Source organism: Ambystoma mexicanum, chromosome 3q (assembly GCF_040938575.1).
Source record: "Ambystoma mexicanum isolate Mex_15411 chromosome 3q, UKY_AmexF1_1, whole genome shotgun sequence".
In the NCBI taxonomy this organism is placed as follows: domain Eukaryota; kingdom Metazoa; phylum Chordata; class Amphibia; order Caudata; family Ambystomatidae; genus Ambystoma; species Ambystoma mexicanum.
The window spans coordinates 624,256,606-624,279,146 of record NC_090926.1 but is presented as its reverse complement, the minus strand read 5'-3'; the positions used below and the strand labels follow the sequence as shown (position 1 = coordinate 624,279,146).

Genomic DNA, 22,541 nt, shown 5'->3' with positions numbered 1-22,541 from the left:
ATTACTATGGCCTAAAAAATGTTTTGGCTGCAGAAAGTGAGGCACACAGATCTCCTGTGCAGCCGACCCAATCTGAGACATGTATAGCATTTCCACAAGCAGCCAAAGGGATAATGGCATCACTATGTTTACAAGCACTAAGCGGTCTTCCTACATTCCACCTAAATGTCCTTCCATTGAGTTATTGACATTAGATCGAAGATATGATATTTTAAAAAAAATGTGCAGAAGGCGAGGTCCAGCTCAAGCAAGGAAGGGTCTGCAAGACTTGAGCAGGTGAGTACTAATTGTAATGGGTTATTGATAATGCGCTTAATACCCAGAGGTTTCTAAGCGCGGACCTGGGGATCGAACCTGTGTTGGTCCGAGTGTTCTTGCTTCCAAGGCGAGCGCGTTGCCCCTGAGCTATCCTCCCGAGACTGATAAAGTGCGGTCTGCAGTGCAAAATGATTTGAAACGGGGATCTGCTGTAACGTATATGCAGAGCAGCACACATTCCTCGCAGAGGTGTACACAGACATCTGGAGGCAATGAAAGATGGTTCTTGACTTTAGAAGATGCCGTGGCCCATGAAGAGTGGCGATGTGAACTGAATACATGTGTGCACGATCTAATGTTGCCAAACCCATGTAACAAAGCAGGCATTCATGTGTTAACTCCCACAACGCACATAGAACATGCAAGGCCTACAGCCTGCTGGTCAATTAGTTTGGAGAAATGCATACATATCTGCTACTTCGAATAATAACCTATACACAAGTAGGGTAGTCAAGCACACCTGAAAAAGTGCCAAATCTTAATCCTCCCAAAACAAAGTCTTAAGACTATTTGAAGTTGCATTATAAGATGTTCTTAATCGATGTGTCTTCAAAAGTGCCGACAAAAAAAATCGCCACCCCGCGCCTGAATCTAGGGCAGAGTTTTAGCCACACCTGGGTAAAACTGCCGTTTGTGTGGTGCCATTTCCTAGTGAATGGCATGAGCAAACATTTGTAATCAAAGCAAAAAAAGGAGATGCAAGGTCATCTTGCAAACACGTGCAGTAGCGGGAGAGCTGTAGCTCTTTGGGATTGGACGCGTGATGGTGCGGTTCAGGTGGAATTACCTAGCCATGATTAGGGGCTCTGCGTCACAGTCGGATTGGAGGCGCATCGGCGAGCCAGCAGCCGAGTTTCCGAGTCATTTAGTGAGTGGAGGCGGCGGGCAGGGGAGGGGTTGGGGGAGCTCGCCTCCTGCTCATTAGATGGGGCTCACGTCTCCGTTAAGTAGAAGCTGATCCTTGCGGCTTTAATGGACGCCGTGCCGTCGGCGCTCGTGTGACGGGGATGGGGCTGAAATGTTGAGGATTCACAGGAAATAAATATAGGGCCTGCGTGCTTGTTCAGAAAATCTACGAGACTGGCCTGAATGGCTCATGTGTGAGCCAGTAATCATGGCAGGCAAAACACAACTCTTACCTCCCAAGCCTCGCCTTCAGTCCAATACGAAACAAACGAATTAAAAAAGTCTCTACACTAAAAGTATCAAAAATAAATACCCCCCCCCCATGTAGACCAATGTATTAAAAGGTCTATACGTTCTCCAGGTTCTGGTATATTGGTTTCATTTATCCCCAGAACACAAGTGCCCTGAAAGTGAATATAGGACTGTTGTCCCCAAACAAGGGAATCATTTATATCAATGAAGCACAACTTAAAAAATATCATAGGTTATCATGGGTTACTATATGTTGGTCTTTGTATGTACGATTGTTACTAATGTCTTTTTTCTGTGACATGTTTTTGTTTATTTTGTGAATTACATAATTATATTGCACACTTCCTTTTTATAGTGCATGAATGTGATATATTGGCAATAATCATGCTTTAAGTTGAAATACATAAGTAAAAGGCCTTCAAGTGATTCACGAATGCTCAGAATAATCGTGCCAACATATTGTTCTTATATTATAAATAAGGTATGCAAAGTCTTGTGGCTTTCTAGCCCTGTACTTAAAAGGGGAATTTTTAGGTAGTATTAAACATCTCTTGCTCCCTCACCCCAATTTATATACTGTTCCCCACCTTACTCTCTGGGGATACTACTGGGACCTGCGTCCCTCCCTGCTCACCAACTCTCCCTTCCATCAGCACCAATCCCACAACCGGGGGGCATCCCTCAAACCCCAGCCACTCTACTTCTGCCCCTCCACACTGTAACCACTCTCCTCCACACCTCAGTCTGTTTGCCCGTCCTCGCTGGTCCGTCAGACTTACTGTTCCTCCTTCACAGCTCTTCATCTCCTGTATTGAAACATTGATGTTTCATACTGGATATGTGCACAAAATCAATTGTGCAATCCAGGTAGAACACTGCGTTATAATGACAACGGTGCAACTGTGGCGAATTGTATTCTGCTCCGCAGTAGTACATGGATAAGTAGGGGTAAAAAGGCCCACTCAACTCTCACACTTCTACAAACCAAAACACAACACATCATAAAGGTAAAATAGGTATCATTAAGAGCTATACCTCCTTCACCTTTAGTGGTTAAGGTCGACTGAGGGAAGGCTATGCTCTTAAGAGTGGTATGAAGGTCAACCAGTAGTGACCCTAACAACACAGAAAGTAGCAGGGGTGGTAGGTAAAGTACAAAGCACAAAAAGGGTATTTTGGTTGAAAACAGGATTGTTTGTGACCTAACAAGTCTCCGGGTCCCATTGGACTGAGGGGGCACTTCAGAGTCAACAGTACCTGGATTCAGTTTTTGGTGGGCAGGTAGGATTGTGCCCAATCAGTAATCGGGTGTCGTGTAGGGGCGATGATGGGTGCTCAATGCGGCAGAAAGACGACTCTCAAGGATGTAAGTCGGGACCTCCCAGGAACACTTCACAGTTGGCCAGGCCGAGTCGGGCTTTAGCACTCGGCAGGGGTCGATGAGTGACGGTCCAGCAGTTTGAGTGAGTGAACGACGGTCTACGAAATGGTGATCTTGGGTGCATCGATGTGAGACTGATGAGGTGCAGGTCAAGAGCTAGCTGGGTGATGCCGTGGTTGTCATCCCTCAGAGTCTGCATGTGATTCTCCAGTGATTCAGTTCTGATCTCGACATTGAGCAGTCGCTTCGAGCCTAGGAGGTGACGAGCTTTGCCAGGACACAATGCAGTGCCACTGCACCTGGAAAAAGAGGGAACTAGCCGGCGCTGGTTGCTGTGCTTGTCAGGTGTATTGACCCACGTTTGAGTCATTAAGCTGCAACATTTGGTGTTGTGGGCTTAGAAAATCCAAGATGGCCAAAAAGCCCACATGTGCGCCAGAATCCAGGAGAACCGCGCAGTTTGTGCGCACACCAAAATGGTCGCCTAGCGTTCAACCCACCAGTGCGAGCGTGATGGGCCAGGGGTGCCATAAGTGGAATGTGTGCCAAAGGAAAAACAGCAGTGCTTGTTAGCTTAAAAAGCCCTTTGAAATCACCTTGGTTTCTCTGAATGCAAGCTAAAAATGCCTATGTCAAACATTGCAGGATATTCAAAAATCTCACTGAACACCAGCAGACATTTGGCAGAATTAAGTTTTGTGTGCATACAAAATCTGGAAAGAAAAAGAGCCCAAAACAATGTTCATAACAAAACTGGCTGAGCCATGGAGGTCAGCAGCTTAAGTTAAACTGAACTGAAAACCACTAAAATCGAAATGTTTAAATTAAATGAGGGACCTACTTTTGAGTGTCATATAGTTTGTAACTATTGAAATGTCATAGTTTTGAACTTAGAATCAGCACTCTAGCTGCATGTGTAAAAATTGTCAGTTTGATTTGAATGTAGAAAACTGGGAACAAAAAGTGACATTTAGCTGAAACCTGGCTTAATGAAACTGGATTCTGCCTGACAACTACCCCAGACAGGAGTTGAAACTGGATCAACAGTTGTGTTCCCAGGCCTGGCTGCATTCTGCTGTCCCACAAAAAGGAGGTCACATGGCCCTGTTGATTGAAAGAGGAGTGGCAGCTGGGGACTGCAGGAAACTGAACAATGGACTCAGGCAAATGTTATATTAGGGGGGCCGTAAAGTGGCTTCCTCTTGGGGGAAACTGGGAGGGGCAGTGCCTCTGCTAGCAGCTGAGCTTGGGGGAAGTGGATAAACCAGTTATTCCACCCTGTGATGTGGGAAGCCACACCCCTTTTTTGACCAGAGCATAATTTTAAAAAGATAGATAACGCATAGTGCGGACTGGTCAAAATTATATAAATAATACCATTATTCTTGTGATTTTCCGGTGCACATTTTAAGAGGTTTTAGGACCCTGTGGTATGTTCCTGGGGATAGTAGCGGAAAATTGGGTCTTACTCCAAATGTCTGCATGTTAAAAATCTGACACTTTATCATCTGAAACCCATATCCCTGGTGCACATTTGTGTAAAATCTGGAAAGGTTTAGAGGTCGTTATCTGGATGAAAAGTGGAGAATTCTGTCATCAGTGGACACGACATCGTATAAAGACAGGGATCGGATGGTTTGGTGCTACAGAAAACATGTAAACTGGACCTATAATATGAGAAAAATGGTACATAGATAAATATGTATTTGGATCAGAAATCGATTTGTGTGCAATTTGACAAGGGGAGGTTCCTCTGACCATAAAACCTACAGCATCACTCTGACGGTCCATTTCTTCCCCCCAATCAAGGGAGAGAGGACAGCATGGCCAATGATAAGTGAGAGGGGCAAGCTTAGCTATGCCGTGGCACACACCCATTTTCAAAACACATAAAAAGGGCCACAGAAACCCAGGTAGAGGACATTCAATTCCATTTTCTGCGGGACGCTCTGCCGGGAGACTCCAGACTTCACATCCATCAATCTCCAAAGACCAGAACTTTACTTCAGAACTTAAAGCAAGGGCCTAAACCCACAAACTGAGAACTCTTCTCAGCAGGCCTCAGCATCCTTAAAATCAGTTGCAAACTATTCCACAGCCGGGCGAGCTGTTTGAATTCTTTGCCAAGAACAATTGCGAGAGACCAGACCAGAGATCCAGAGAGACCCAGACCGCTGTGAGCAGAACGGGTGCCTGATTGACCCGCCGAGCAGAGAGAACCGAAGTCCAGTCCAGTTGACCAGATCCGTGACGAGGCCCATTCATTTCAAAATTAGGAGTGAGTATCCGCCAGAACTGTGCAGAACCCAATCTCTTAGTTAAAATAATCTAGTTCACGCTATTTTAACATAATTAGAACAGCCTCCTAGAAATCGCGTCATCTGTCATTTTTAAAGCTGCGCAACTGTCACCTGTCAATTCTGCAGCTGCAAGCTGTCACCTGTCATTTTGAGTTTTACTTTAAATCCGAAAATCTACCTTTATTAAATCATCCGTATCTCTGGAACCGTTTGTGCTTTATCTGAAAGCTTAGAATCTAGGCTTTCCAATTAACCTAGAACCGACTTCCTACTCCCTATACTTTTTCCGCAATCGCGAGACACGCACTCGCGAAATTTACCGCGATTTGCGATTAGGCCCGATTTCTTCATCTGTAGATATCAGCAGCTTTTTGCTTCTCTTTGCTAAAATTCGTCTGCAATCTGCTAATCATTCATAGAGTATTGTTAAAGTGAGCCTGAACTAATATAAAGTAGCCATCACCTACCCTGAACCTCTAGAGGGAATTAAAAGCAATTTTAGCACCTTTTCACTTCCTTGCAAACCACATTAAAGGAATTTGCCTGTGTTTAAAACTCATCCCTGTTTTCTCTAAGCTTGCTGGGAGAACTGGAACTGTGTATTGCATTATAAAGTGTGATTTGTTGGGATTCTTGAAGACTGTGTGCTCTCCTTCCATTTCTTGTATTGCATAGGGGGGGGAGTGAATTGTCAAAAGAAAAAGTGATCATATTACCTTTTGCTAAAATCATAACAAGTTATTTCTGTACTGCATTCTATTCCACCTTGCGTTTCCTTGAACCATATAAAGCATTCTTTCCCACCTTATTCTTCTGTTCCTATTCATAAGTTACCTCTTGCTGACTACTGCTCATATTCTGAAGTGTGATATCAGTTATCAATTTATTTATAAAGTGTGATAGATATATATTGTTAAATTTTCAAATAAACCTTTTAATTTGCAAAACAAACCTACTTCTTGGCTCAGTGAGGTCAGGGTGATTCTAAGAGGGGGGTGTTATACAAGGGTTGTCATCCAGAGTACTGAACTGGATATAAAAATACATCAATAAGGGTTTTCCTCAGCATCCCAGACTAGGCATTGACTTAGCTGTAGTGTTGATTGAATATCGCTTACATGCTCTTTCACCACATCGAAAATTGCTTGCACCTTTGACCAGCTCGACACTGCATTGTGTCAAGCTGGTCGAAGGTGCAAGCAATGTTCAATGTGGTGGTGGTGGTGGTGGTGGTGGAGCACAGCAACCATTGCTGGTGTATTCCCTCTTGTTCAAGGTACGGAGAACACAGGGTGGCCGGTTTTGTGTAGTAGAACAAGGAGCTTCAGCTTGTCTGGTCCTCAGATTGCTTTGAGGCCCTCTCAGGGTGACTTGAGGATAGGATGGTTTCATTCAGGGTCTGCTCTCCAGGCTCAAAAGATTCCGGTGCAGAGTGGTAGGTCCTGATCCACAGCCGAGAGTATGCCTGATGTGCCCTGGGAGTGGTAGGTGACATATCTTCCTTCTGTCTTGGATGAGTCTGATTCCTCCTTCACCTCAGGCTGAGGGCTTCGGAGATTGCAACTCTCCCAGTGATATCTTCAGAATGAATCTGCAGCCTTAAAATATCTGAGAGGATCTGAGAGAATCTGTTTAAAGTGTGGAAGACTACATCTTTGAAAGGCACAATTCCTGAGGTGATTGGACTAAAGCTAGCCTGTCTTAGTGGTGAAATCCCTACCTATTGAATGGATCAGACTTTGCCCTTCTGATATCACACCCAAAGTGCTTTGCTCCAGAGTAAGTGGAAGGGACAGGCAAAGAGACAGAGGGACAGTATGAATAAAGCTGGTGGAAGCCCCCTTGCCTATCATAACCTCGCTCCCTTCCCTTCTCAATGAGAACAAAGGCCTGTAGAGGTGCAGCACCCTTGTGTGAGGCTACTCCTTTTTAATGGGTGTGCTCCTTTGATGCTCGGGCCAAGGACAGCTACCTGCTGAGCGGCTGTCTCAGGCAGAGGGTGTTACCTGCCCTTACAAAGAGATCAAAGAGGAGGCCCGGTCCTCCAGTTTCTTGACCAGCCATTTGGCGGGATACACTCAGCTGACGAGAATACACATCACCTTCCACAGCAGAGCTGACTCACAGGAGCTGACATGTGTGTGATATCAATTGGAATGCAGTGGTCATGATCGTAAGTAGTGCCGTGCACTATGCCTAAACTCAGGCATAGTTTTTATTTAGAGTTTACCTTGCCACCTGCATGGGTTACTTTTGATCATCATAGTTTTGGGTACAGGGGAGATTTTCTTAAATGCTGCCTCAGCGCTGCAGGGACTTAGCTGTCTCTGTCAGTTGGGAACCTCATGACAGTTGAACCTGTTCCTTGCCACGAGTTGAGCAGGTGCTGCATATCAGGCAACTGATGTGGCAGGGCACGAGTGCACTATGCTTTTGACATTGAGTTGATGGAAGTTGATTGAGTTGATAGTAAATATTTTTTTAAAACAGGGCTTTGCACCCTTGCCAGATGGCAATGCCTTATAGCTACATTGTTAGGCCTTGAAAGGAGGAAAGCTGATTGAGCTCTTCTGAGATTCAAACCCATTGCCTCCAGGCTCCACACAGATCTCGGCAACAGGCCAGTGGTGATTTTTCAAAGATTAGGGTATCACCAGTGTCATTCCACCAGCCCACCATTTATCCAGTGACCAAAATAATTTCAGGGGGAAAGAAGTGCAAACAAGTACAAATATTGTCTCACTCTGCAGTAAGCCCCGAGCTGCAATGCACGAGCAATTGGTCCAGGTCTGGCAGAGGCTTATTGCACCCCTGGGTAGACATGGCCCTTTTGGCATGCTGTCTGGGAAACGGCAGGCAACGTGGGTGCTGCTGTTCTGTTTCTTCACCGTGAGGCTGCATGGAAGGATTATGGCATTGAGGTTTCAGATTAGATGCTTCCAATGTTTGCTTTATCCTGGGGTCTGCGTGTGATCTCGAGACAAAGAGGTGATCAGAGGGACCAGAGGGACCAAAATGAGTCAGAAAGAGTAATGCAGTAATGTGGCAAAGTGGAGGCAAAGTCATTCTCAAGCTTTGGGCGTATTGGCAAATTGATGTCATGCCTAAGTATCTACTCTTTCAAAAGGTAGAAATCTGCCTAGTAGCAAAGGGTTCGTCTTTCCAGTGCTGTTTGTGCTCAATCAGAGTCAGTGATTTCTGTGACATGTTAGCCTCTGGTTGTTGATCATAGTCGATTGTCCAAGGTCTACTTCACAATACCACAGCTGAAAATATCCACACACCAAATGCAAAACACAGAGTGCTAAAGCGAGGACACCAGTCAGCATGCAGAGAGTGGCAGACAGCACCGATATCCGCCACTTTCTGTGACTATCAGAATATGGTGCAAAATATTAAAGAGTCATTAGGCACCACAACACTTTTCTCCATCAGTGCCGACATCAGAATCGGCACCTTGATCTTCCGTGTCAGAGCTGTGCTATTCACGCCCTGTAGGTTTAAATATATGTATGCACATGCAGACTGATACCAATGCTCCCATCTAGAAACGATGGCCAGCTCCTAAATACAAATAAACAACTGTTGACTGTGTTTACCAAAAAGTACATGGTCCTAAAAGGGATAGATTATATATTTTAATAGTAAGAGCTGCATGTTTTAATATTTCTCAACAATATTTTTTAATGGTGTAAGCACAGGAGACACCAAGTGGTGGTTCCCAATTGAGACATCCAATGAATATTTCTCAATTTTGATGAATACATTTTTTAAGTACAACGATCATTTGATAAAAAAAAAACTTAAATGCAGATGTTGTGTATGCAGAACTTGTAATATGCATGGGGTCTTATGGTGCAGCGTGAGCGAATGCAGTGCACACATCTTTCAGTTAGTGACGAGTGTTTACAAGGGGTTAATTGTTGGAATGGAGATCTTTCAGCAGACTTTTCCTACAAACTGTCTAAAAATAGATCCAAATGACATGTCTGCTTACCCTCCATGAGCCCCACATCTTGGATATTGGCCTCCCGCCCGATGCACTTTACCTGATTGAAATTATCCAGAGCTTTGTGTAGGTTGGCATGCATGCCGGTGGGAGGCTCGTTGGTGATTTTGATGGAGTTCTCAAGGATTCCCTGTGGTATAATATGCCCATCAGGGGATCCGGCGGGCTCAGCGCTTATGAAAACTCTGAACTCCTGGTGGCTTCCATCGCTGTGCTGCTCCAGTTTCTTCTCCAGTGTGGCCAGCCATTTGGACACCAGATGGATATTCTAGGAGGAAAATATTGGATGATTCACTGTTGCGGTATGAGTCTATATTCTATACAGTGAGCAAACTAGGAGATGTGTCTAAAATGTTGGAAGCAGAACACACCTGATGCAATAAAGAGCACGTATGTATGTAAAATGGCACTATCTTAATACCTTTCAGTATCCATAATAATGATTACATTAATAACAGTATAGATAACAATACAAACTGACTTTGTGCCTAGTAGTTTAACAATAGATGTTATAAGTCAACAGAATGTTATCAATTTTTGTCCACAAAATAATGGAAGGTTCAGACAGCCTTGCCAGAGTATGAACATGTAACCTGCATGTTAAAAGACAAATCACCCGACGCTGGAGAATTAAATAGCTGAGCTCTATGATGGCCTAAACAAAAAAGGTGTGTTCAATCCAATCTGCATTAATAATCAATTATATATTTTTGATGGACTATTCTAAACATACAAACCTATTGGGACCATAAACTCTTCAATCAGGGCCTGATTGGTGCAGCACTGAAAACATGTCTACGTGTCTATTGCGAAGGCATCACGAAGTAAACACAGAAAACTGTATGTCGTTTAGGCTATAGACTTGAGGATTAGAAAACTGCCTAACTTGCCCTATGCAAAGGTGGGATTTCTCTACCTAACTAAAACTAATGATAGCCTGTCAGGATGTCAGGATGTCCAAAGCAAATGTCTTTCTGTGTCCAAAACCTATACTTGCACTCACATCTAATTGTACACAATGTGTAGGGATGTCAGCCTCAAAATGAAAAGTGTTCAAATAGAAGTTCAGACCTTCTTCCAGCTCTTGGTTGGAAATGGGGATTCCCTTCCACAGGATTAAAGAGAGTGCAAGTTACGGTGTAGTTCCCTTCCCCAAGCTTTCAAGTCTCTCAATGTTTCAAACAACAAAATTCCTTGGGATACTTCCCAGCTTTTCTGGCTTGTTTGCCTTCCATTAATTTCACCAACATCATAGAGTTCAGTTAATTCTTTGCATTCAATCTAATGGGGGAGTTAAGTGGCTTTTCCTTTAAGGCGGGATGTACTTGGTCTTGACGCATTTGTCAGACCACACGGTCCACCCATTACAGATCACGCAACAGACACACCTTACTTGCTTCTGCTTTACAGGCACCCAGCCACTGTTTGAAGTCACACAGTTCCATATATCTTTATGGTGCTTGCCAATGCTTGTTTTCTCAAGTTATGCAGTTCCTTTTTTATCAGGGAATTGCACCAGACTGCTTTCCATCCAATTGGTATTCAAACACACTTGCTTTCTTTCAGACCGATTTTCAAAAAATGTTCCATTTTGATCAAATCAGTCACATTGAATAAATCAACAACAAATTCCAAGTTTACTCTCCTGCTGGAAACTTGTACCCTGTTCACAGGTGTATTCATAAATTCAAATATTACGTTTCCCTTGGCCCTTTCTTGGCCTTTTCATTTTCATCTCTTTTCACCGTTCGGTATTAACAAAAAAAAAAACCTGACCTTCGGTTTTCTCAGCAGCTTCCGGTTATCATTATTATCAAAAGTTTTCAGTTCAATCTGCACCAGCATTCAAATAGCGCACATGGTTGCTCACTCACTCGCGAGCGGTCTGACCTGCAGTAACCACGCGGCCCACACCTCAGCGTCCCGGAGTCATTCAGGCTTCTCTGACTCGCCGGGTATTCTGTCTTCAGGTGCTGTTCTCTGCGGCGGCAGGCTTGCTGTGGCTGTCGCTGCTCCCGGATCAGCGCACCTCTTCCCCAGGATTTCCGTTGCCTTGGTTGAACAGAGAGGGAGTCTCTGGACTCCAGCAGGTATGCAGACCAGCTCTGCTACCAGAGATATTCCAAGTGCTCCCATCACAATCCGCTTCCGCTGCAACAACTCTGCCGCTCGTAGGCGCTTTGGGCACACGTCTCCCTGGCTTCAACTCCAGCTTCTCCTGAAAGCATTCCACAGGCCATCTCATTAGCCTCACCGAGCGTGCCATTTATACCACATATGGCAACAGGACTCACTTTGGGATCAGGGTGGAAGCATCTTGGGGTCTTCATGCATACAGAAATGTGACTTTTCTGTTTTGATGATCGTGCTGCTAATAAAGGTTGTGAAGCTCTTTCTACAAATTTGAGCACTTCATGTATAGGTTGTTTGATGTTGTACCATGATACCCTCCTAAAGCCAGGGGTCACTAGCAGAACAGCATTCACAGTGAAAGAAGGGAAGTGTGGGTTTGCGAGCAGACATTAAACAATTCTAGTTGTTGCTGGTTAGGATGTATTTAAAGATATTTCTCTTGACCAGCAAGGATTCAAACAGGCTGCACGACACTAAGAGCACCCAGATCTCAATATTATTTTGTTAGCAAGTGGTAATGTGCTCACATTTGACCCTTGAGTGGTATTTGTGTGGTGCCCTATGCTATGTTAGGCTACAAAGCTTTTACACTACGCCACATCACCAGCGGAGTGGTTTCCAAGCACCAGGTCTTGAATGGAGGTTGGCATAGTGTGCACTCGCACAGGGAATCTATACCGGAGTCTGAACAGGAAGTGGTAAAAGCAAAGAGGTAAAACATAAAACCATCATTTTTCGAAGAATAGGGGAGGCAGGTTAAAGGAAGGGAATTTGAGGTCTGTGATAATTTGGGTGCATGCTGAGCCACCCAGACATGGATCGTGGAACCTATATTCACAAAATTGTGAGGGGCGAGTACAAGATGCCTTTAGGAGCAGGGAACATTTATTTGTAGGCAGTTTTAAGAAAGATAAACACCTATTATAAATGCAGAGTATGGCTGCCTGATGAACTCGAGATGTACTCAAGAAAACCCCTTGAAGTTTTAATGATCTTCAATTTTTCCACATCACATTACTATTGCTGCCAAGCACCATATAGATTTTGCAAAATGCACAATGGTCTCATTTGCAGTACAAAGGCGGCCCGCAGGTCAAGTATAATGCAGTGAGTGGGAGGAGTAGCAGACAATTGGTTTTCACAGCATAATATGTACAAACCTATTTGTCTTCTGTTCATGCAAAAGTGAGCAAACCAGAGCTCAGTGGTGCTTAACATGCAATAAGGAGTGCCCCGACAAGCCTCGATTAACATGCTGCTCTGGTCCAGGGGCTCGTTGTTATTTAATTTACTACATGACGCTAACTCAGTGAAGCAACAACGTATGAAAATGAAGAGACGCTCAAGAATCAAATTAACTTGATCACAAAGTAATTGAAGTGGCATTTCGGCTAATGGATGAAGGCTGCATTTAAATTTGGAATTTCTCGCGCTTGCGCTCCTACGTGTGTGTCTCAGTCTCAACCGGGATCGCCCAAAGGCGACGGATGCAAATTTTCTGGCCTAATGCTCGGCTTCCGCACACACAGGAGAGATGACCTTTCCTTTTCAGGAACTCGCTGCGGAATTGTTCATATGTGCTTGTTCTTTCCGAATCTGAAGACAGATTTAGTTCCGGTGTCTAACCCGAGGCTCTCCAGCTCCCATGATCCCTCACCATTAACTATGCTGGCTGGGGTGGATCTAATGGGAGTTGTACTCCAAAACATCTGGAGAGACACATGTGGCAGACCTTGTCGTAGAGTATTAAAACCAGTCTCGGGCTGTCCTATTGGGCAATAGGGCCATAGCTAAACCAAAAACATGAAATGGTGGTGCGGGCCAGTGTTCTGGGTCAAAGTGGGCCACTTTTTTTGGCCAATTTGGTCCATTTTAAAGAGTTAATTCACTCTGTGGCTAGAATTTTTGAGCAGTGTTGCAGAATAAATATTCTTTCAAATGTAACATTTGCATCACACTTTATCAAAAAAAAAAACCTTGGATACTATTCAAACAGTGCTGCAAAAGGAATTGATAGCCATTTGCAACTGTGGGCCACTTTTTCATTGGTGCCCGAGACAATTTTATGGCCCAGTCCGACCCTGATTAAAACCAATCGAACACAAAGAGGCGTGATTCTTCAGCCATGGTCTGCCCATGGCTGCAGAGTGGAAGCCGGCCCTCGGCTCTCCTTAATCTCCCTTTCACAAAAAAGTAACAATCATTTGGGATTTTTGTCAATCCAATGAATAAGGACATCCCTTTTTCTCCTCTGCCTCCGAGTGGTGGGCATTAGCTCCCCTATGCTCCTGTGCAAGGTTTTACAGTGCAGGCGCTAGAGACTGTGGAAGTTGATGGTCGCCTATTATGAGGAAGGCAATGCAGCGGAACCGGCAGAATGCGGAAAGGCTGAAGGTGTGCTCCCGGCAGGAAGCAGAGAGCTGCCTGCTTTGGATAAACTGCCTGCTTTGGGTAAACTGGCTTTCTCCCCCAATGGTCATGGTGCGTTGTATAGAACACTTCCAGCTATAGATGAGACTATTGGGGTTCACTACGACCAATCAGATGTCATTGGCTCAGAAGTAAGGACCTCCCTCCAGGCCCCCTCGAGGCCAGGCCCTATAACGTGGAAGGGCTACTATTCCTTACCCACTGTCCCTCTTACTCATCCTTTCCTCTGCAGTAACCCACATTGCTGTGCCTGTCTGGACATCATACTAATCATGTACCTGGCCCGATCATACATGGAGTAAAAAAAAAAAAAATGTAGGGCTGAATTACAAGTTAAACATTCCAAAGTATTGGAAGCATATGTTACTGACTCTCTCCAGCCCTTCTAGTCTTACAGAGGATGCTTTAAATCTGGAGTGCCCCATAAACCGTATCATATATTCCCTCAATTAAAGGTATTTTACAGTGCTAATCTGCCACCTTATGGCTGCTTCAGAGTGCTTGAGACGCTGCAAACTTACAGAAATGACAAGGCAAGACATGGTACAGACAGCCGCTGTGAACAAAGTGATTTGTATGGTATGATATGATATGGCATTTATAACGTGCCTAGACACAAGTGCTTCAAGGTGTGACGAGGCAAGGGAGGGGAACAAACAGAGGACATGCAACAATCCTACTAGGCCAGGTGTCATTCAGATCGTGCAAGTGCGTGGGAAGGGGCAGGGACAGTGCAGTACATGAGAATAGATTATAACAGTAAGTAAAGAAACGGCCAGCATGTGGCAAGTTCATGGGTAAGTGCAGACATCAGGTGTCCAGGGCTGCTAGGGAGACTGTAGGGATACAGAAACAGTCCCCATGTGCGGGGATTGCCGGTGGGCAGTGCAGGTGTGTGCCGCTGGCAGGGGATAGACCTGGGCCTGAGATCAGAGGGTGTCCAGGTAGCCAGTGCAATTCCAGTTACAGCCAAGAGGTCAGCAGAGGAGAGGAGGAGAAAAAGCAGAAGCAAAGAGAAAGGTTTTGAGGTGCTTCCAGAACCAGAGATGGTTCTCCTTAAGTTTAAGGGAGGCAGGGAGGCTTTTTCCAGAGGGAGGCACCAGCCGAAGAAAGAGATCTACCACCAACTTGTTGCTTGGAGAAGCGACTGACCCTGAGGGAGTTGGAGGCAGGTGAGCGAAGAGCTTGTGAAGGAAGATATTTAGGAAGAGAGAGTTGAAGGTATTGAGGCCCCAGGCCCCAGAAGGCCTTGTGGATGATGCAGAGGGTTTTGAACTTAATCCTCGCAGCCACTGGGAGCCAGTGCAGAGATTTCAGTCCTGGAGAGATACGATCCCTGGACTTGAGGCCAAGGACAAGTCTCGCAGTCCGGTTCTGGATAAGTTGCAGAGGATGAAGAGTAGAAGCAGGCAGAGCCGTCGGTCCTCTCCTACTCCTATGGTGAATGCCCTATCCCCTCCTCAAGCTGCCTGCCTGAAATCTCGTGTCATGGACTTTCTGCACTGTTGCATCCTGTGCTTCCTACCCAAAATCATCTACTGTGTGACTCTGATCCTCCCTCCTACTCTATGCTGCCTGTTATTTTCTACCCATCATTCCCTAACTTGTGCTGCTTTTCCCCTTATACCCAGTGCTCACTGGCATAGTGGGGGCCTCCACAGCACCCGCGATGCGGAGGGGCCCCGCCATGCAATGTGCAGCCTCCAGAATCTTCTCGAAAAAATGGTTTCTTTCAGAAGTCAGATTTCGACTTCTGAAAGCAATGATTTCTTTCAGAAAGAAAGGCTCCGGTTGCACCACGGGATGACGGACCATTCTCGGGCCTTTCATTGTAATGGTGCCCCCTCTGTGCATGTCAGGAACGAGGAAGCAGGGAGAGCCGCTGCTTCCTTGTTCCCGTCAGTGTGGCAGTGCTCAGGGAGCTCAGACAGATGCTTGCCTGAGAGATGAGTCCCTCGCATCAGCAGCAGATAAGAACAACATTCTTTTTTTAAGTGTATGTGCCTGTGTGCATGTGGGCAAGGGTGTTTTTATGTGTATGTATGTGTGCATTTAAAGGCGTATTATGCAATGTGTATGTGATTGAGTGATTGTATGCCTCCTTTGTCCATGTGTGTAACTGAACCAGTGGTGGTAGTGAGAAAAAGGAACTAGTGGTAGTCAGGCTGCATCCTAAAAGGAGGGAGTGGGATGGTCGATCAAATGGAGGGGGGTTAGGCTCACAGCTGTGGCTCAAATTGTTGGATTTCAAGGTCTACATTCATTTTGTCTTAAAGTTTACATACAAAAAATACAAATTGCATAATAAAGCCACATGACAACATGTAAAACCTCTTAGCAACATGTTAAGCCAAAATAATGTCATTGTGGCTTTTTCACATCCTGAATGTTAAACGATAAGTCTCAGAACGCAAGATAATGCATATTGAAAAATCTAATTAACCCCACTGTACTTTCAGTGATTTAAGACATGTAATAAAAGAAGTTGTGTAATAAATAAAAATAGATTTGCAGATTTATTGTTGCAAACTTCCCGCACGCTGTTATTTATGATGTTGAAAACATTTGATTAGTGATTTAAAACAACTTTGCAACCTGCAGAGCCAAGGAGAGTGAGACACTCTCTCTCCTTCTCTCTCCCCCCCCCCTCACTCACTCACTCCCTCCCTCCCCAAAGGTCGGGCTCCTAATTGGCTTCTGATGGGGTATTTAGAGGTGCGAGCAGGAGAAGGAGCTTGTAAATGGCAGGCTAACAGGTGCAGGCTTTGTGCAAACACGTCCAATGGCTCCCCTCCTAGTCTGCCTAAAGCATACATGTCGCCAGGGACTGTTTATGGAGTCAAATGAGTTCAATACAATTTTTTGAAGCCTGCATTTCAACAAGTGGTTGGTTGGGGGGTGGCATTAACATTTAATTGGAATAAGAACATCCACTGAGATCAAAGCACCCGTGAAAATCCGAGACACTGGAAAAAATACCGAAATAATTCTCCCAAAGTACTCCGGAGCAAATGTGGATGAGCAGATCGTGATGAGCAGATCGCGATAAGGAGCAGACTCGGGTCCTCTGATGTTCTGAGTTCTAGTTAAAGGGGTCTTATTCAAGGCTACCAGTTAGTAATGGTGTTCTGTTTCACTGTATAAAAAGCCGACCTGACCCAAGAGTTCAAAGGAGCTGCTATGCCTGCAGCCTCTGAACAGGTGAGGCGCTGCCTAGACGGCGAGGAGATGTTTCCGGAGGCCTTCTTGGAGCTGTCGGGCCCCCGCAAGGCTGCTTTGGAAGACGGGGCCTGGGAGCTCGGAGACAAGCTTTACCACACGTGGCCTACAAAGCCTTGCCATTCTGTCTGCCGGCTCTTTAATTACAATGGCTGCAGTAACAATAGCTCTCACGAGGGGCCCCTCACGCTTCAACTCTCCCCTGGGAATGGCTTCCACCTGCCGGGAGAGGCCTGGAGGACAAATAAAAGGCCTCTGTAAGTGGGCATTGCCGGAGACAGGAGTCTTGCAAGCACTAGCCCTCTTAAGGTGCGATGTCTGCCAGCAGTGCAGGGCAACAGACAGGGTAAAAGAGCAGCCTGTCCAGTATAGCGAGATAAGGTGGAAATACCTCTGCTCTTAGAACACCTGACATGGGGCGTAATCACAGAGAGGGTACAATAACAGGGGGAGGGGTCTAATTAAAACTTGTGTTAGGGTTGCCGCCTGATATGCAAACAAACCCAGTTGCAAAATCTTTAGGAGGCCAGTATATAAATCAGATGTCTGCTCACTCTACTGAGGTTGACCAAGGATGACCGTGTGATTTTTGGTTGCTTGTAGTTCATCTGCAGAACTAGAAGTGATTATTTAGCAATTGTCAAATTTGAACAGAAATTTGACCATTTTTGGAACGGTTACCAAGAACATCCCAAAATTGTGAAGATATTTCCCAGGTTACTACGGTTTTGGGGGTCTACAGGTGTGTTCTGGTTTTCTACTGAGCGTACAGGTGCTGTTTGTTTGTCTTTGCAGGCAAGGCCATAAAGATAGAAGTAGGACCGTATAACCCAGGCACAGCAATGGACCATCAACGCAGACTGTGTGTGCCAGTGTTCTTGGTACTCTTCAGGTGTTAACCCCCCACTTACCCGTCTGTAATCCACTGACACCCATGCTTGTGATTAATGATTGTGTCTATCCTTCTGGGGGTAAGCAACATAATTCATGCGCCACCTTTTGTGTATGGTGGCCAGCGTGAATGGAGTAAATGAGAGACAATGTTGTACGAATGGGTACCTGTGTGAGCTGTTTGTAGTGTAGTGCTGGAAATGGACACGTCTGAGATCAGGCGAGGGAGGCGGATTGTCAGTGGTGTGGCTGGGACTGAGGGGTGGAGCTAGGTGTTGAATAATGTGGGTGCCCTGAATATAGCATGCTGGCTGCTTTGCATAAAAACAAAGTGCATTTTGGAAACATAAGAATGACCACCAATTCATCAAATATGTCTGTGATAGTAATTAAATAAGTGAATTCCTACTGAGCATGCAATGCACTCTTGATATTATGCTAATTTCATTTGTCAGAATAGTCATCATGACAGTAAAGTCTGTACAAAACATGAAAAGAATATACAGCTTTGTACTGTTTTAATGTTTGAGTTTGGTCTGTCCTTGTGAGCAAAGGATGGCTTTCAGATGCAGTTCCTGAAGGCAATATCGCTGCATGTATTGATATTCCAAACACACAGCATTCTGGATACTCGCTGCAGTCAGAGGTAGAGAGCTTCCTCAACATAGGGGGTTTGAGCCTCTTGTCAACACTGAATGGTGCTATGGCAAGAACATTTTTACCGAAGAGCAGCTCCATCTTGTTCTGACCTAATACATTCATTGCGTATGTGAGCGAGTTTTTGTATGGAGGCCATTGAGCTGATTTTGGCGGGTGTGGGCTGAGGGGTGGGATTTGGTGGCGGGGTGAGGAGGGGTTGTGGGTTCTGGGCAGGTTTGTGCATTTATGTCACATCCATCCATGATAAAGCAAGCTTCAAGCATGATATGTTATTACCTGTCTAGACTGGCATTTGGGTGCAAGCAGTCTAGCCATTCTTTACTGTAGCATGACATTTTTTACTAGGAATGTATGATAAAGCTAGCATGATAAGTGTTATTACTTTGCTAGATTGGCATTTGGGTGCAGGCAGTCTAGTAATTTCTTACTGTGGCATGATCTTTCTATTGGAGAGCCATCCATGATGAAGCAATCATGGTATGTTATTACATGATAAGTCATTACGTGAGTAGGCTGGCATTTGTATGCAGGTAGTTTGGACATGTTTTCTTATTGTGGCCTGGCATTTTGAATGGAGAAGCCAACATGAGTTTGTGTTCTGCAGGGATATTGGCATATATTGGCTGAGCCATCCTGGACATATTTTCTTATAGTACCATTATTGGCATTATGTGCAAAGCAAAAATGAGTATGTTCTTTTCTTATATGGGAATACTGTCATAAACATGGGTGCTGCCAAAGTAGACATGTATGGGGCACAGCCAGCATGATCCTGTTTTAATATTGGCATACATTGTGGTCAAATGCATTATGGAAATGCTGCTGTGCACTGTTAGTGAAGTGCATCTGTTGGATTTTTGGGTTAAAACCAATTGAAAATTGGCTGGCTTTTTAACCAGTTTTTCACAGAAAGTGTTTATATAGCACACCATTTTAACCTAGTTTTCAAATATATTTATCGGGGATGGAAGGACCATGTTTGGTTGGTTCGGACTCCCTCGCTACGCTTGCATGCTCTGGCATGTTTGTGGGAAATGTTTGCACCGCTCCAGTCAACTTAATCACCAGCCACATATGGTTTGAGGGCGGGGGGCCTCAGCATGGCTCGCAGGGGGGCCCCCACATTTTGAGTTACGCCACTGCCTGTGCTGTATTTTCCTCCTCCTCTGTCCTGCATTCGTGTTGATAACATGTGCTGCGTGTTCCTCCCTTGGCTGCCTCCTGTATTTTATCCTCTGCTACCTACCCGGTACTTCCTGTGCAGACTGTCCACATCCTGCCCTGTCCATACTATTCCATGCTGCATGTCCCATTGTTCCCTGTGTTCCTTGCCCTGGTCTGAACCACTAACACTTTACTGCCTGCCCCTGTACACCATTGCACACATGCCCTCACTCTCTTGCACACCATTTCTCTCATCCTTGCACGTAACCTCTTCTCTTGCACCATCACCCGCACGCAATCGCTTGCACGCTGTCAACAGAATTCATCCTATGCAATCCTTCTAATCAAGACATGCAGGTGCTCTCGCACTGTCTCTCTTTCTCTCTCGCGGTCACTCCCGGTGTCTTTCTCCTCTCCTTTTTATCTCCCTCACTTACAGCTCACCCTTATTTACATGATGTCACCCTCACCAGAATGATTTTCACCCACACAGCAAAGCACATGCAGGCATCCTTACTTTCTCTCACCTTGTGTCGCTTGCATACACCGCTTCCAACAGATACAGCCTCTGTCTCATGCCCGTCACTCTCTTGGACACTGCTGTAATGCACACTTACACATCTCTCACTCACACTCTAGCTCACTAACTCTTGCACGCAATTCCCATAAAGGTTTTTCCGAGCTTTCAATATGTTTACCAGAAAGCAACCAGTCACGATCTTGATTAGCCAACCTTTTCACTTCTTAGCCTGTTAAGTACACATATTTGTATCATGTCTTATTTCTACAAAATGCATTCTCAAAATCCGATAGATGTTTTTTTGGTTTTGCTAGGGGCTACGAGGGGTAGGGAATTAAAAACAAGAATTGGCAAAGCCAATAGACACAATAAAAAGTCTGTAAACCACTGTGGAAAAGTCTTCTTTACTATGCCTATTACTAAATGTATATGTCTTTCAACACTAAATTTCAGACATGGTCGAAATTTGAACAACTGGCTATGTTGCTCCCAGGTATTTACTACAGTCATACCTATACATGAAAAATGCAATAACTGCAAACACCACAACTAATGGCTTTGGCAAGGCTTGTGTGTTTCGATGGCAAAAATGTCCTCTAAGAAAGTGGAGTGGGCAGGTTTGTGAGTGTGAGTGTGTGTGTGTGTGTGTGTGTGTGTGTGTGTGTGACTGAGTTCATGTATTTAGGAATATATGCTGCTGTTGGTGCATGGTAAAACAGCTTATCTTAAATACAATTAGGCTAGTTTTCCTCCATCAGCTGGCGGGATAGGGCAACAGTTCGATGTTAAAGTTTTTCTTATCTGGGGATGCTGGGGAAGAGGGCAGTATTGTATCGGTACTTAAATTGCCCCAGGCCATAAAAGACAGCATGATGCGCAACATTGGTACCAACGAGGAAAACTAAGTAAAGCCTTCAGAGGACTTAAGCATGCCTCTATGACAAGCCTAGCATACGGATGGTGCAGTAAGATGTACAAAATGGTCATGACACTTCCTCTACACAATAAGCTCTTTCCTAAAAAGCAGCTTCAGGGAAACCACACACAATGGTGCATGTAAATATGGAAGACTAACATTGCACGGGTTGAGGGGAGGAAGCTTTAGAACCATGACTCAAAAATGATCTCGCTAGAGGAAGTGCGTACACAGTGAATTGATCAAAACGAAGGTGCGAAAACCCTGAAATTGAAACAACAATTTCTTCCCTGGGTAGTGAGTGCAGATACAAGTATGGTGTATGTGCACTGACAGATGACAGTATATTCCTTAAAGGACAGCGTGTATCTGGCATGAAAAACTTTGTTGGAAAGAGGACATTGGCCCTCATTAAGAGCTTATGACTAAACTCAATTACTAATACCAGCACTAGTTCCAGCTAAATTAGCCATGGATTACGAGTACTTATATGTCAGTGTTAGTCCATAGGACCCTTTGAGGTATTTGTCGAGTACTTATATGTCAGTGTTAGTCCATAGGACCCTTTGAGGTATTTGTCGAGACTGCCACAGGTGCTAGTTCAATGGGTGGTGATTTCTCTAATGCTAAACTCATTGTTAGGCAGTGCAGTGAAATTGGCGAGAATGACTTAACTGCCCACCAAACTCAGAGTTAGCCCCACTGACTTTACATGAATGAGTGTTGATTGATCTGAATGAGTGTTGAATGATCTCTCATTTATACGGTCTAAAAATGACATTGCACACGTACCTGTAAGATGACCCAATGCCCCTCCTGGGCCGCCAAATCCAAGGCTTGCTCAGCTACAATTTCTTGACCTTGCCCCAGGGACACATTGTGGAGATTTCTGTTGTCAAATGTATATCCTAGCTTCTTTCCTGTAAGAAGCAAGACATGTGACATTAGAAGGAGTTTGTTTATTTATTTGTAATGCGCACCGAACCCTAGGGTATCTGGGCGCAGAATTCGCAGGAGAACACGTATACGTTAAGCTTATGTTACAGAAAACAATAATGGTGCAAGTTTACAGCATTTGACAACAAGTGCATTAAAGTGGAGTTAATTGAAGATGACCTCCTAATTCTGTGGTGCACCACTGAATGAGGAGTGCCCTCTTCGAAATCTGCTGCGTGAACCCCTAATATTGCCACCACCCAGAGGCATACCTTAAGCCACTCTGGCAGCCCCTTAATAGTGGTGACCTCTTTGCAACCGAGGGGTTGAAGGGGTGCCTATTACACTTCAGGACTGAGGCAGGTCAGGGTCAGCAAAGAGCATCAAAGTCACAGTTTCAGAATCATATGTTAATAGTTGGACAATCGAAACCTGATGATCAACACAATTACATTCAGAATTGTACTACGGTTTCAGAATGCATTTGGTTGTGAAGCTGCTTTCAC

The 22,541-nt window shown here is 44.8% G+C and overlaps 1 protein-coding gene across 2 annotated transcripts in view; it reads right to left on the bottom strand.

Annotated features, from left to right (window-relative positions):
• The window catches only part of DNAH9 (dynein axonemal heavy chain 9), a 1,527,051-nt gene that overhangs the window by 233,096 nt on the left and 1,271,414 nt on the right, over positions 1-22,541 (bottom strand). For both annotated transcript variants that reach the window (XM_069654516.1, XM_069654515.1), the window contains exons 62-63: positions 21,892-22,019; positions 9,207-9,434 (exon numbers count right to left, since the gene is read on the bottom strand). In XM_069654516.1, the coding sequence (XP_069510617.1) occupies positions 9,207-9,434; positions 21,892-22,019 (356 nt within the window). The remainder of the gene's footprint in view (positions 1-9,206; positions 9,435-21,891; positions 22,020-22,541) is intronic.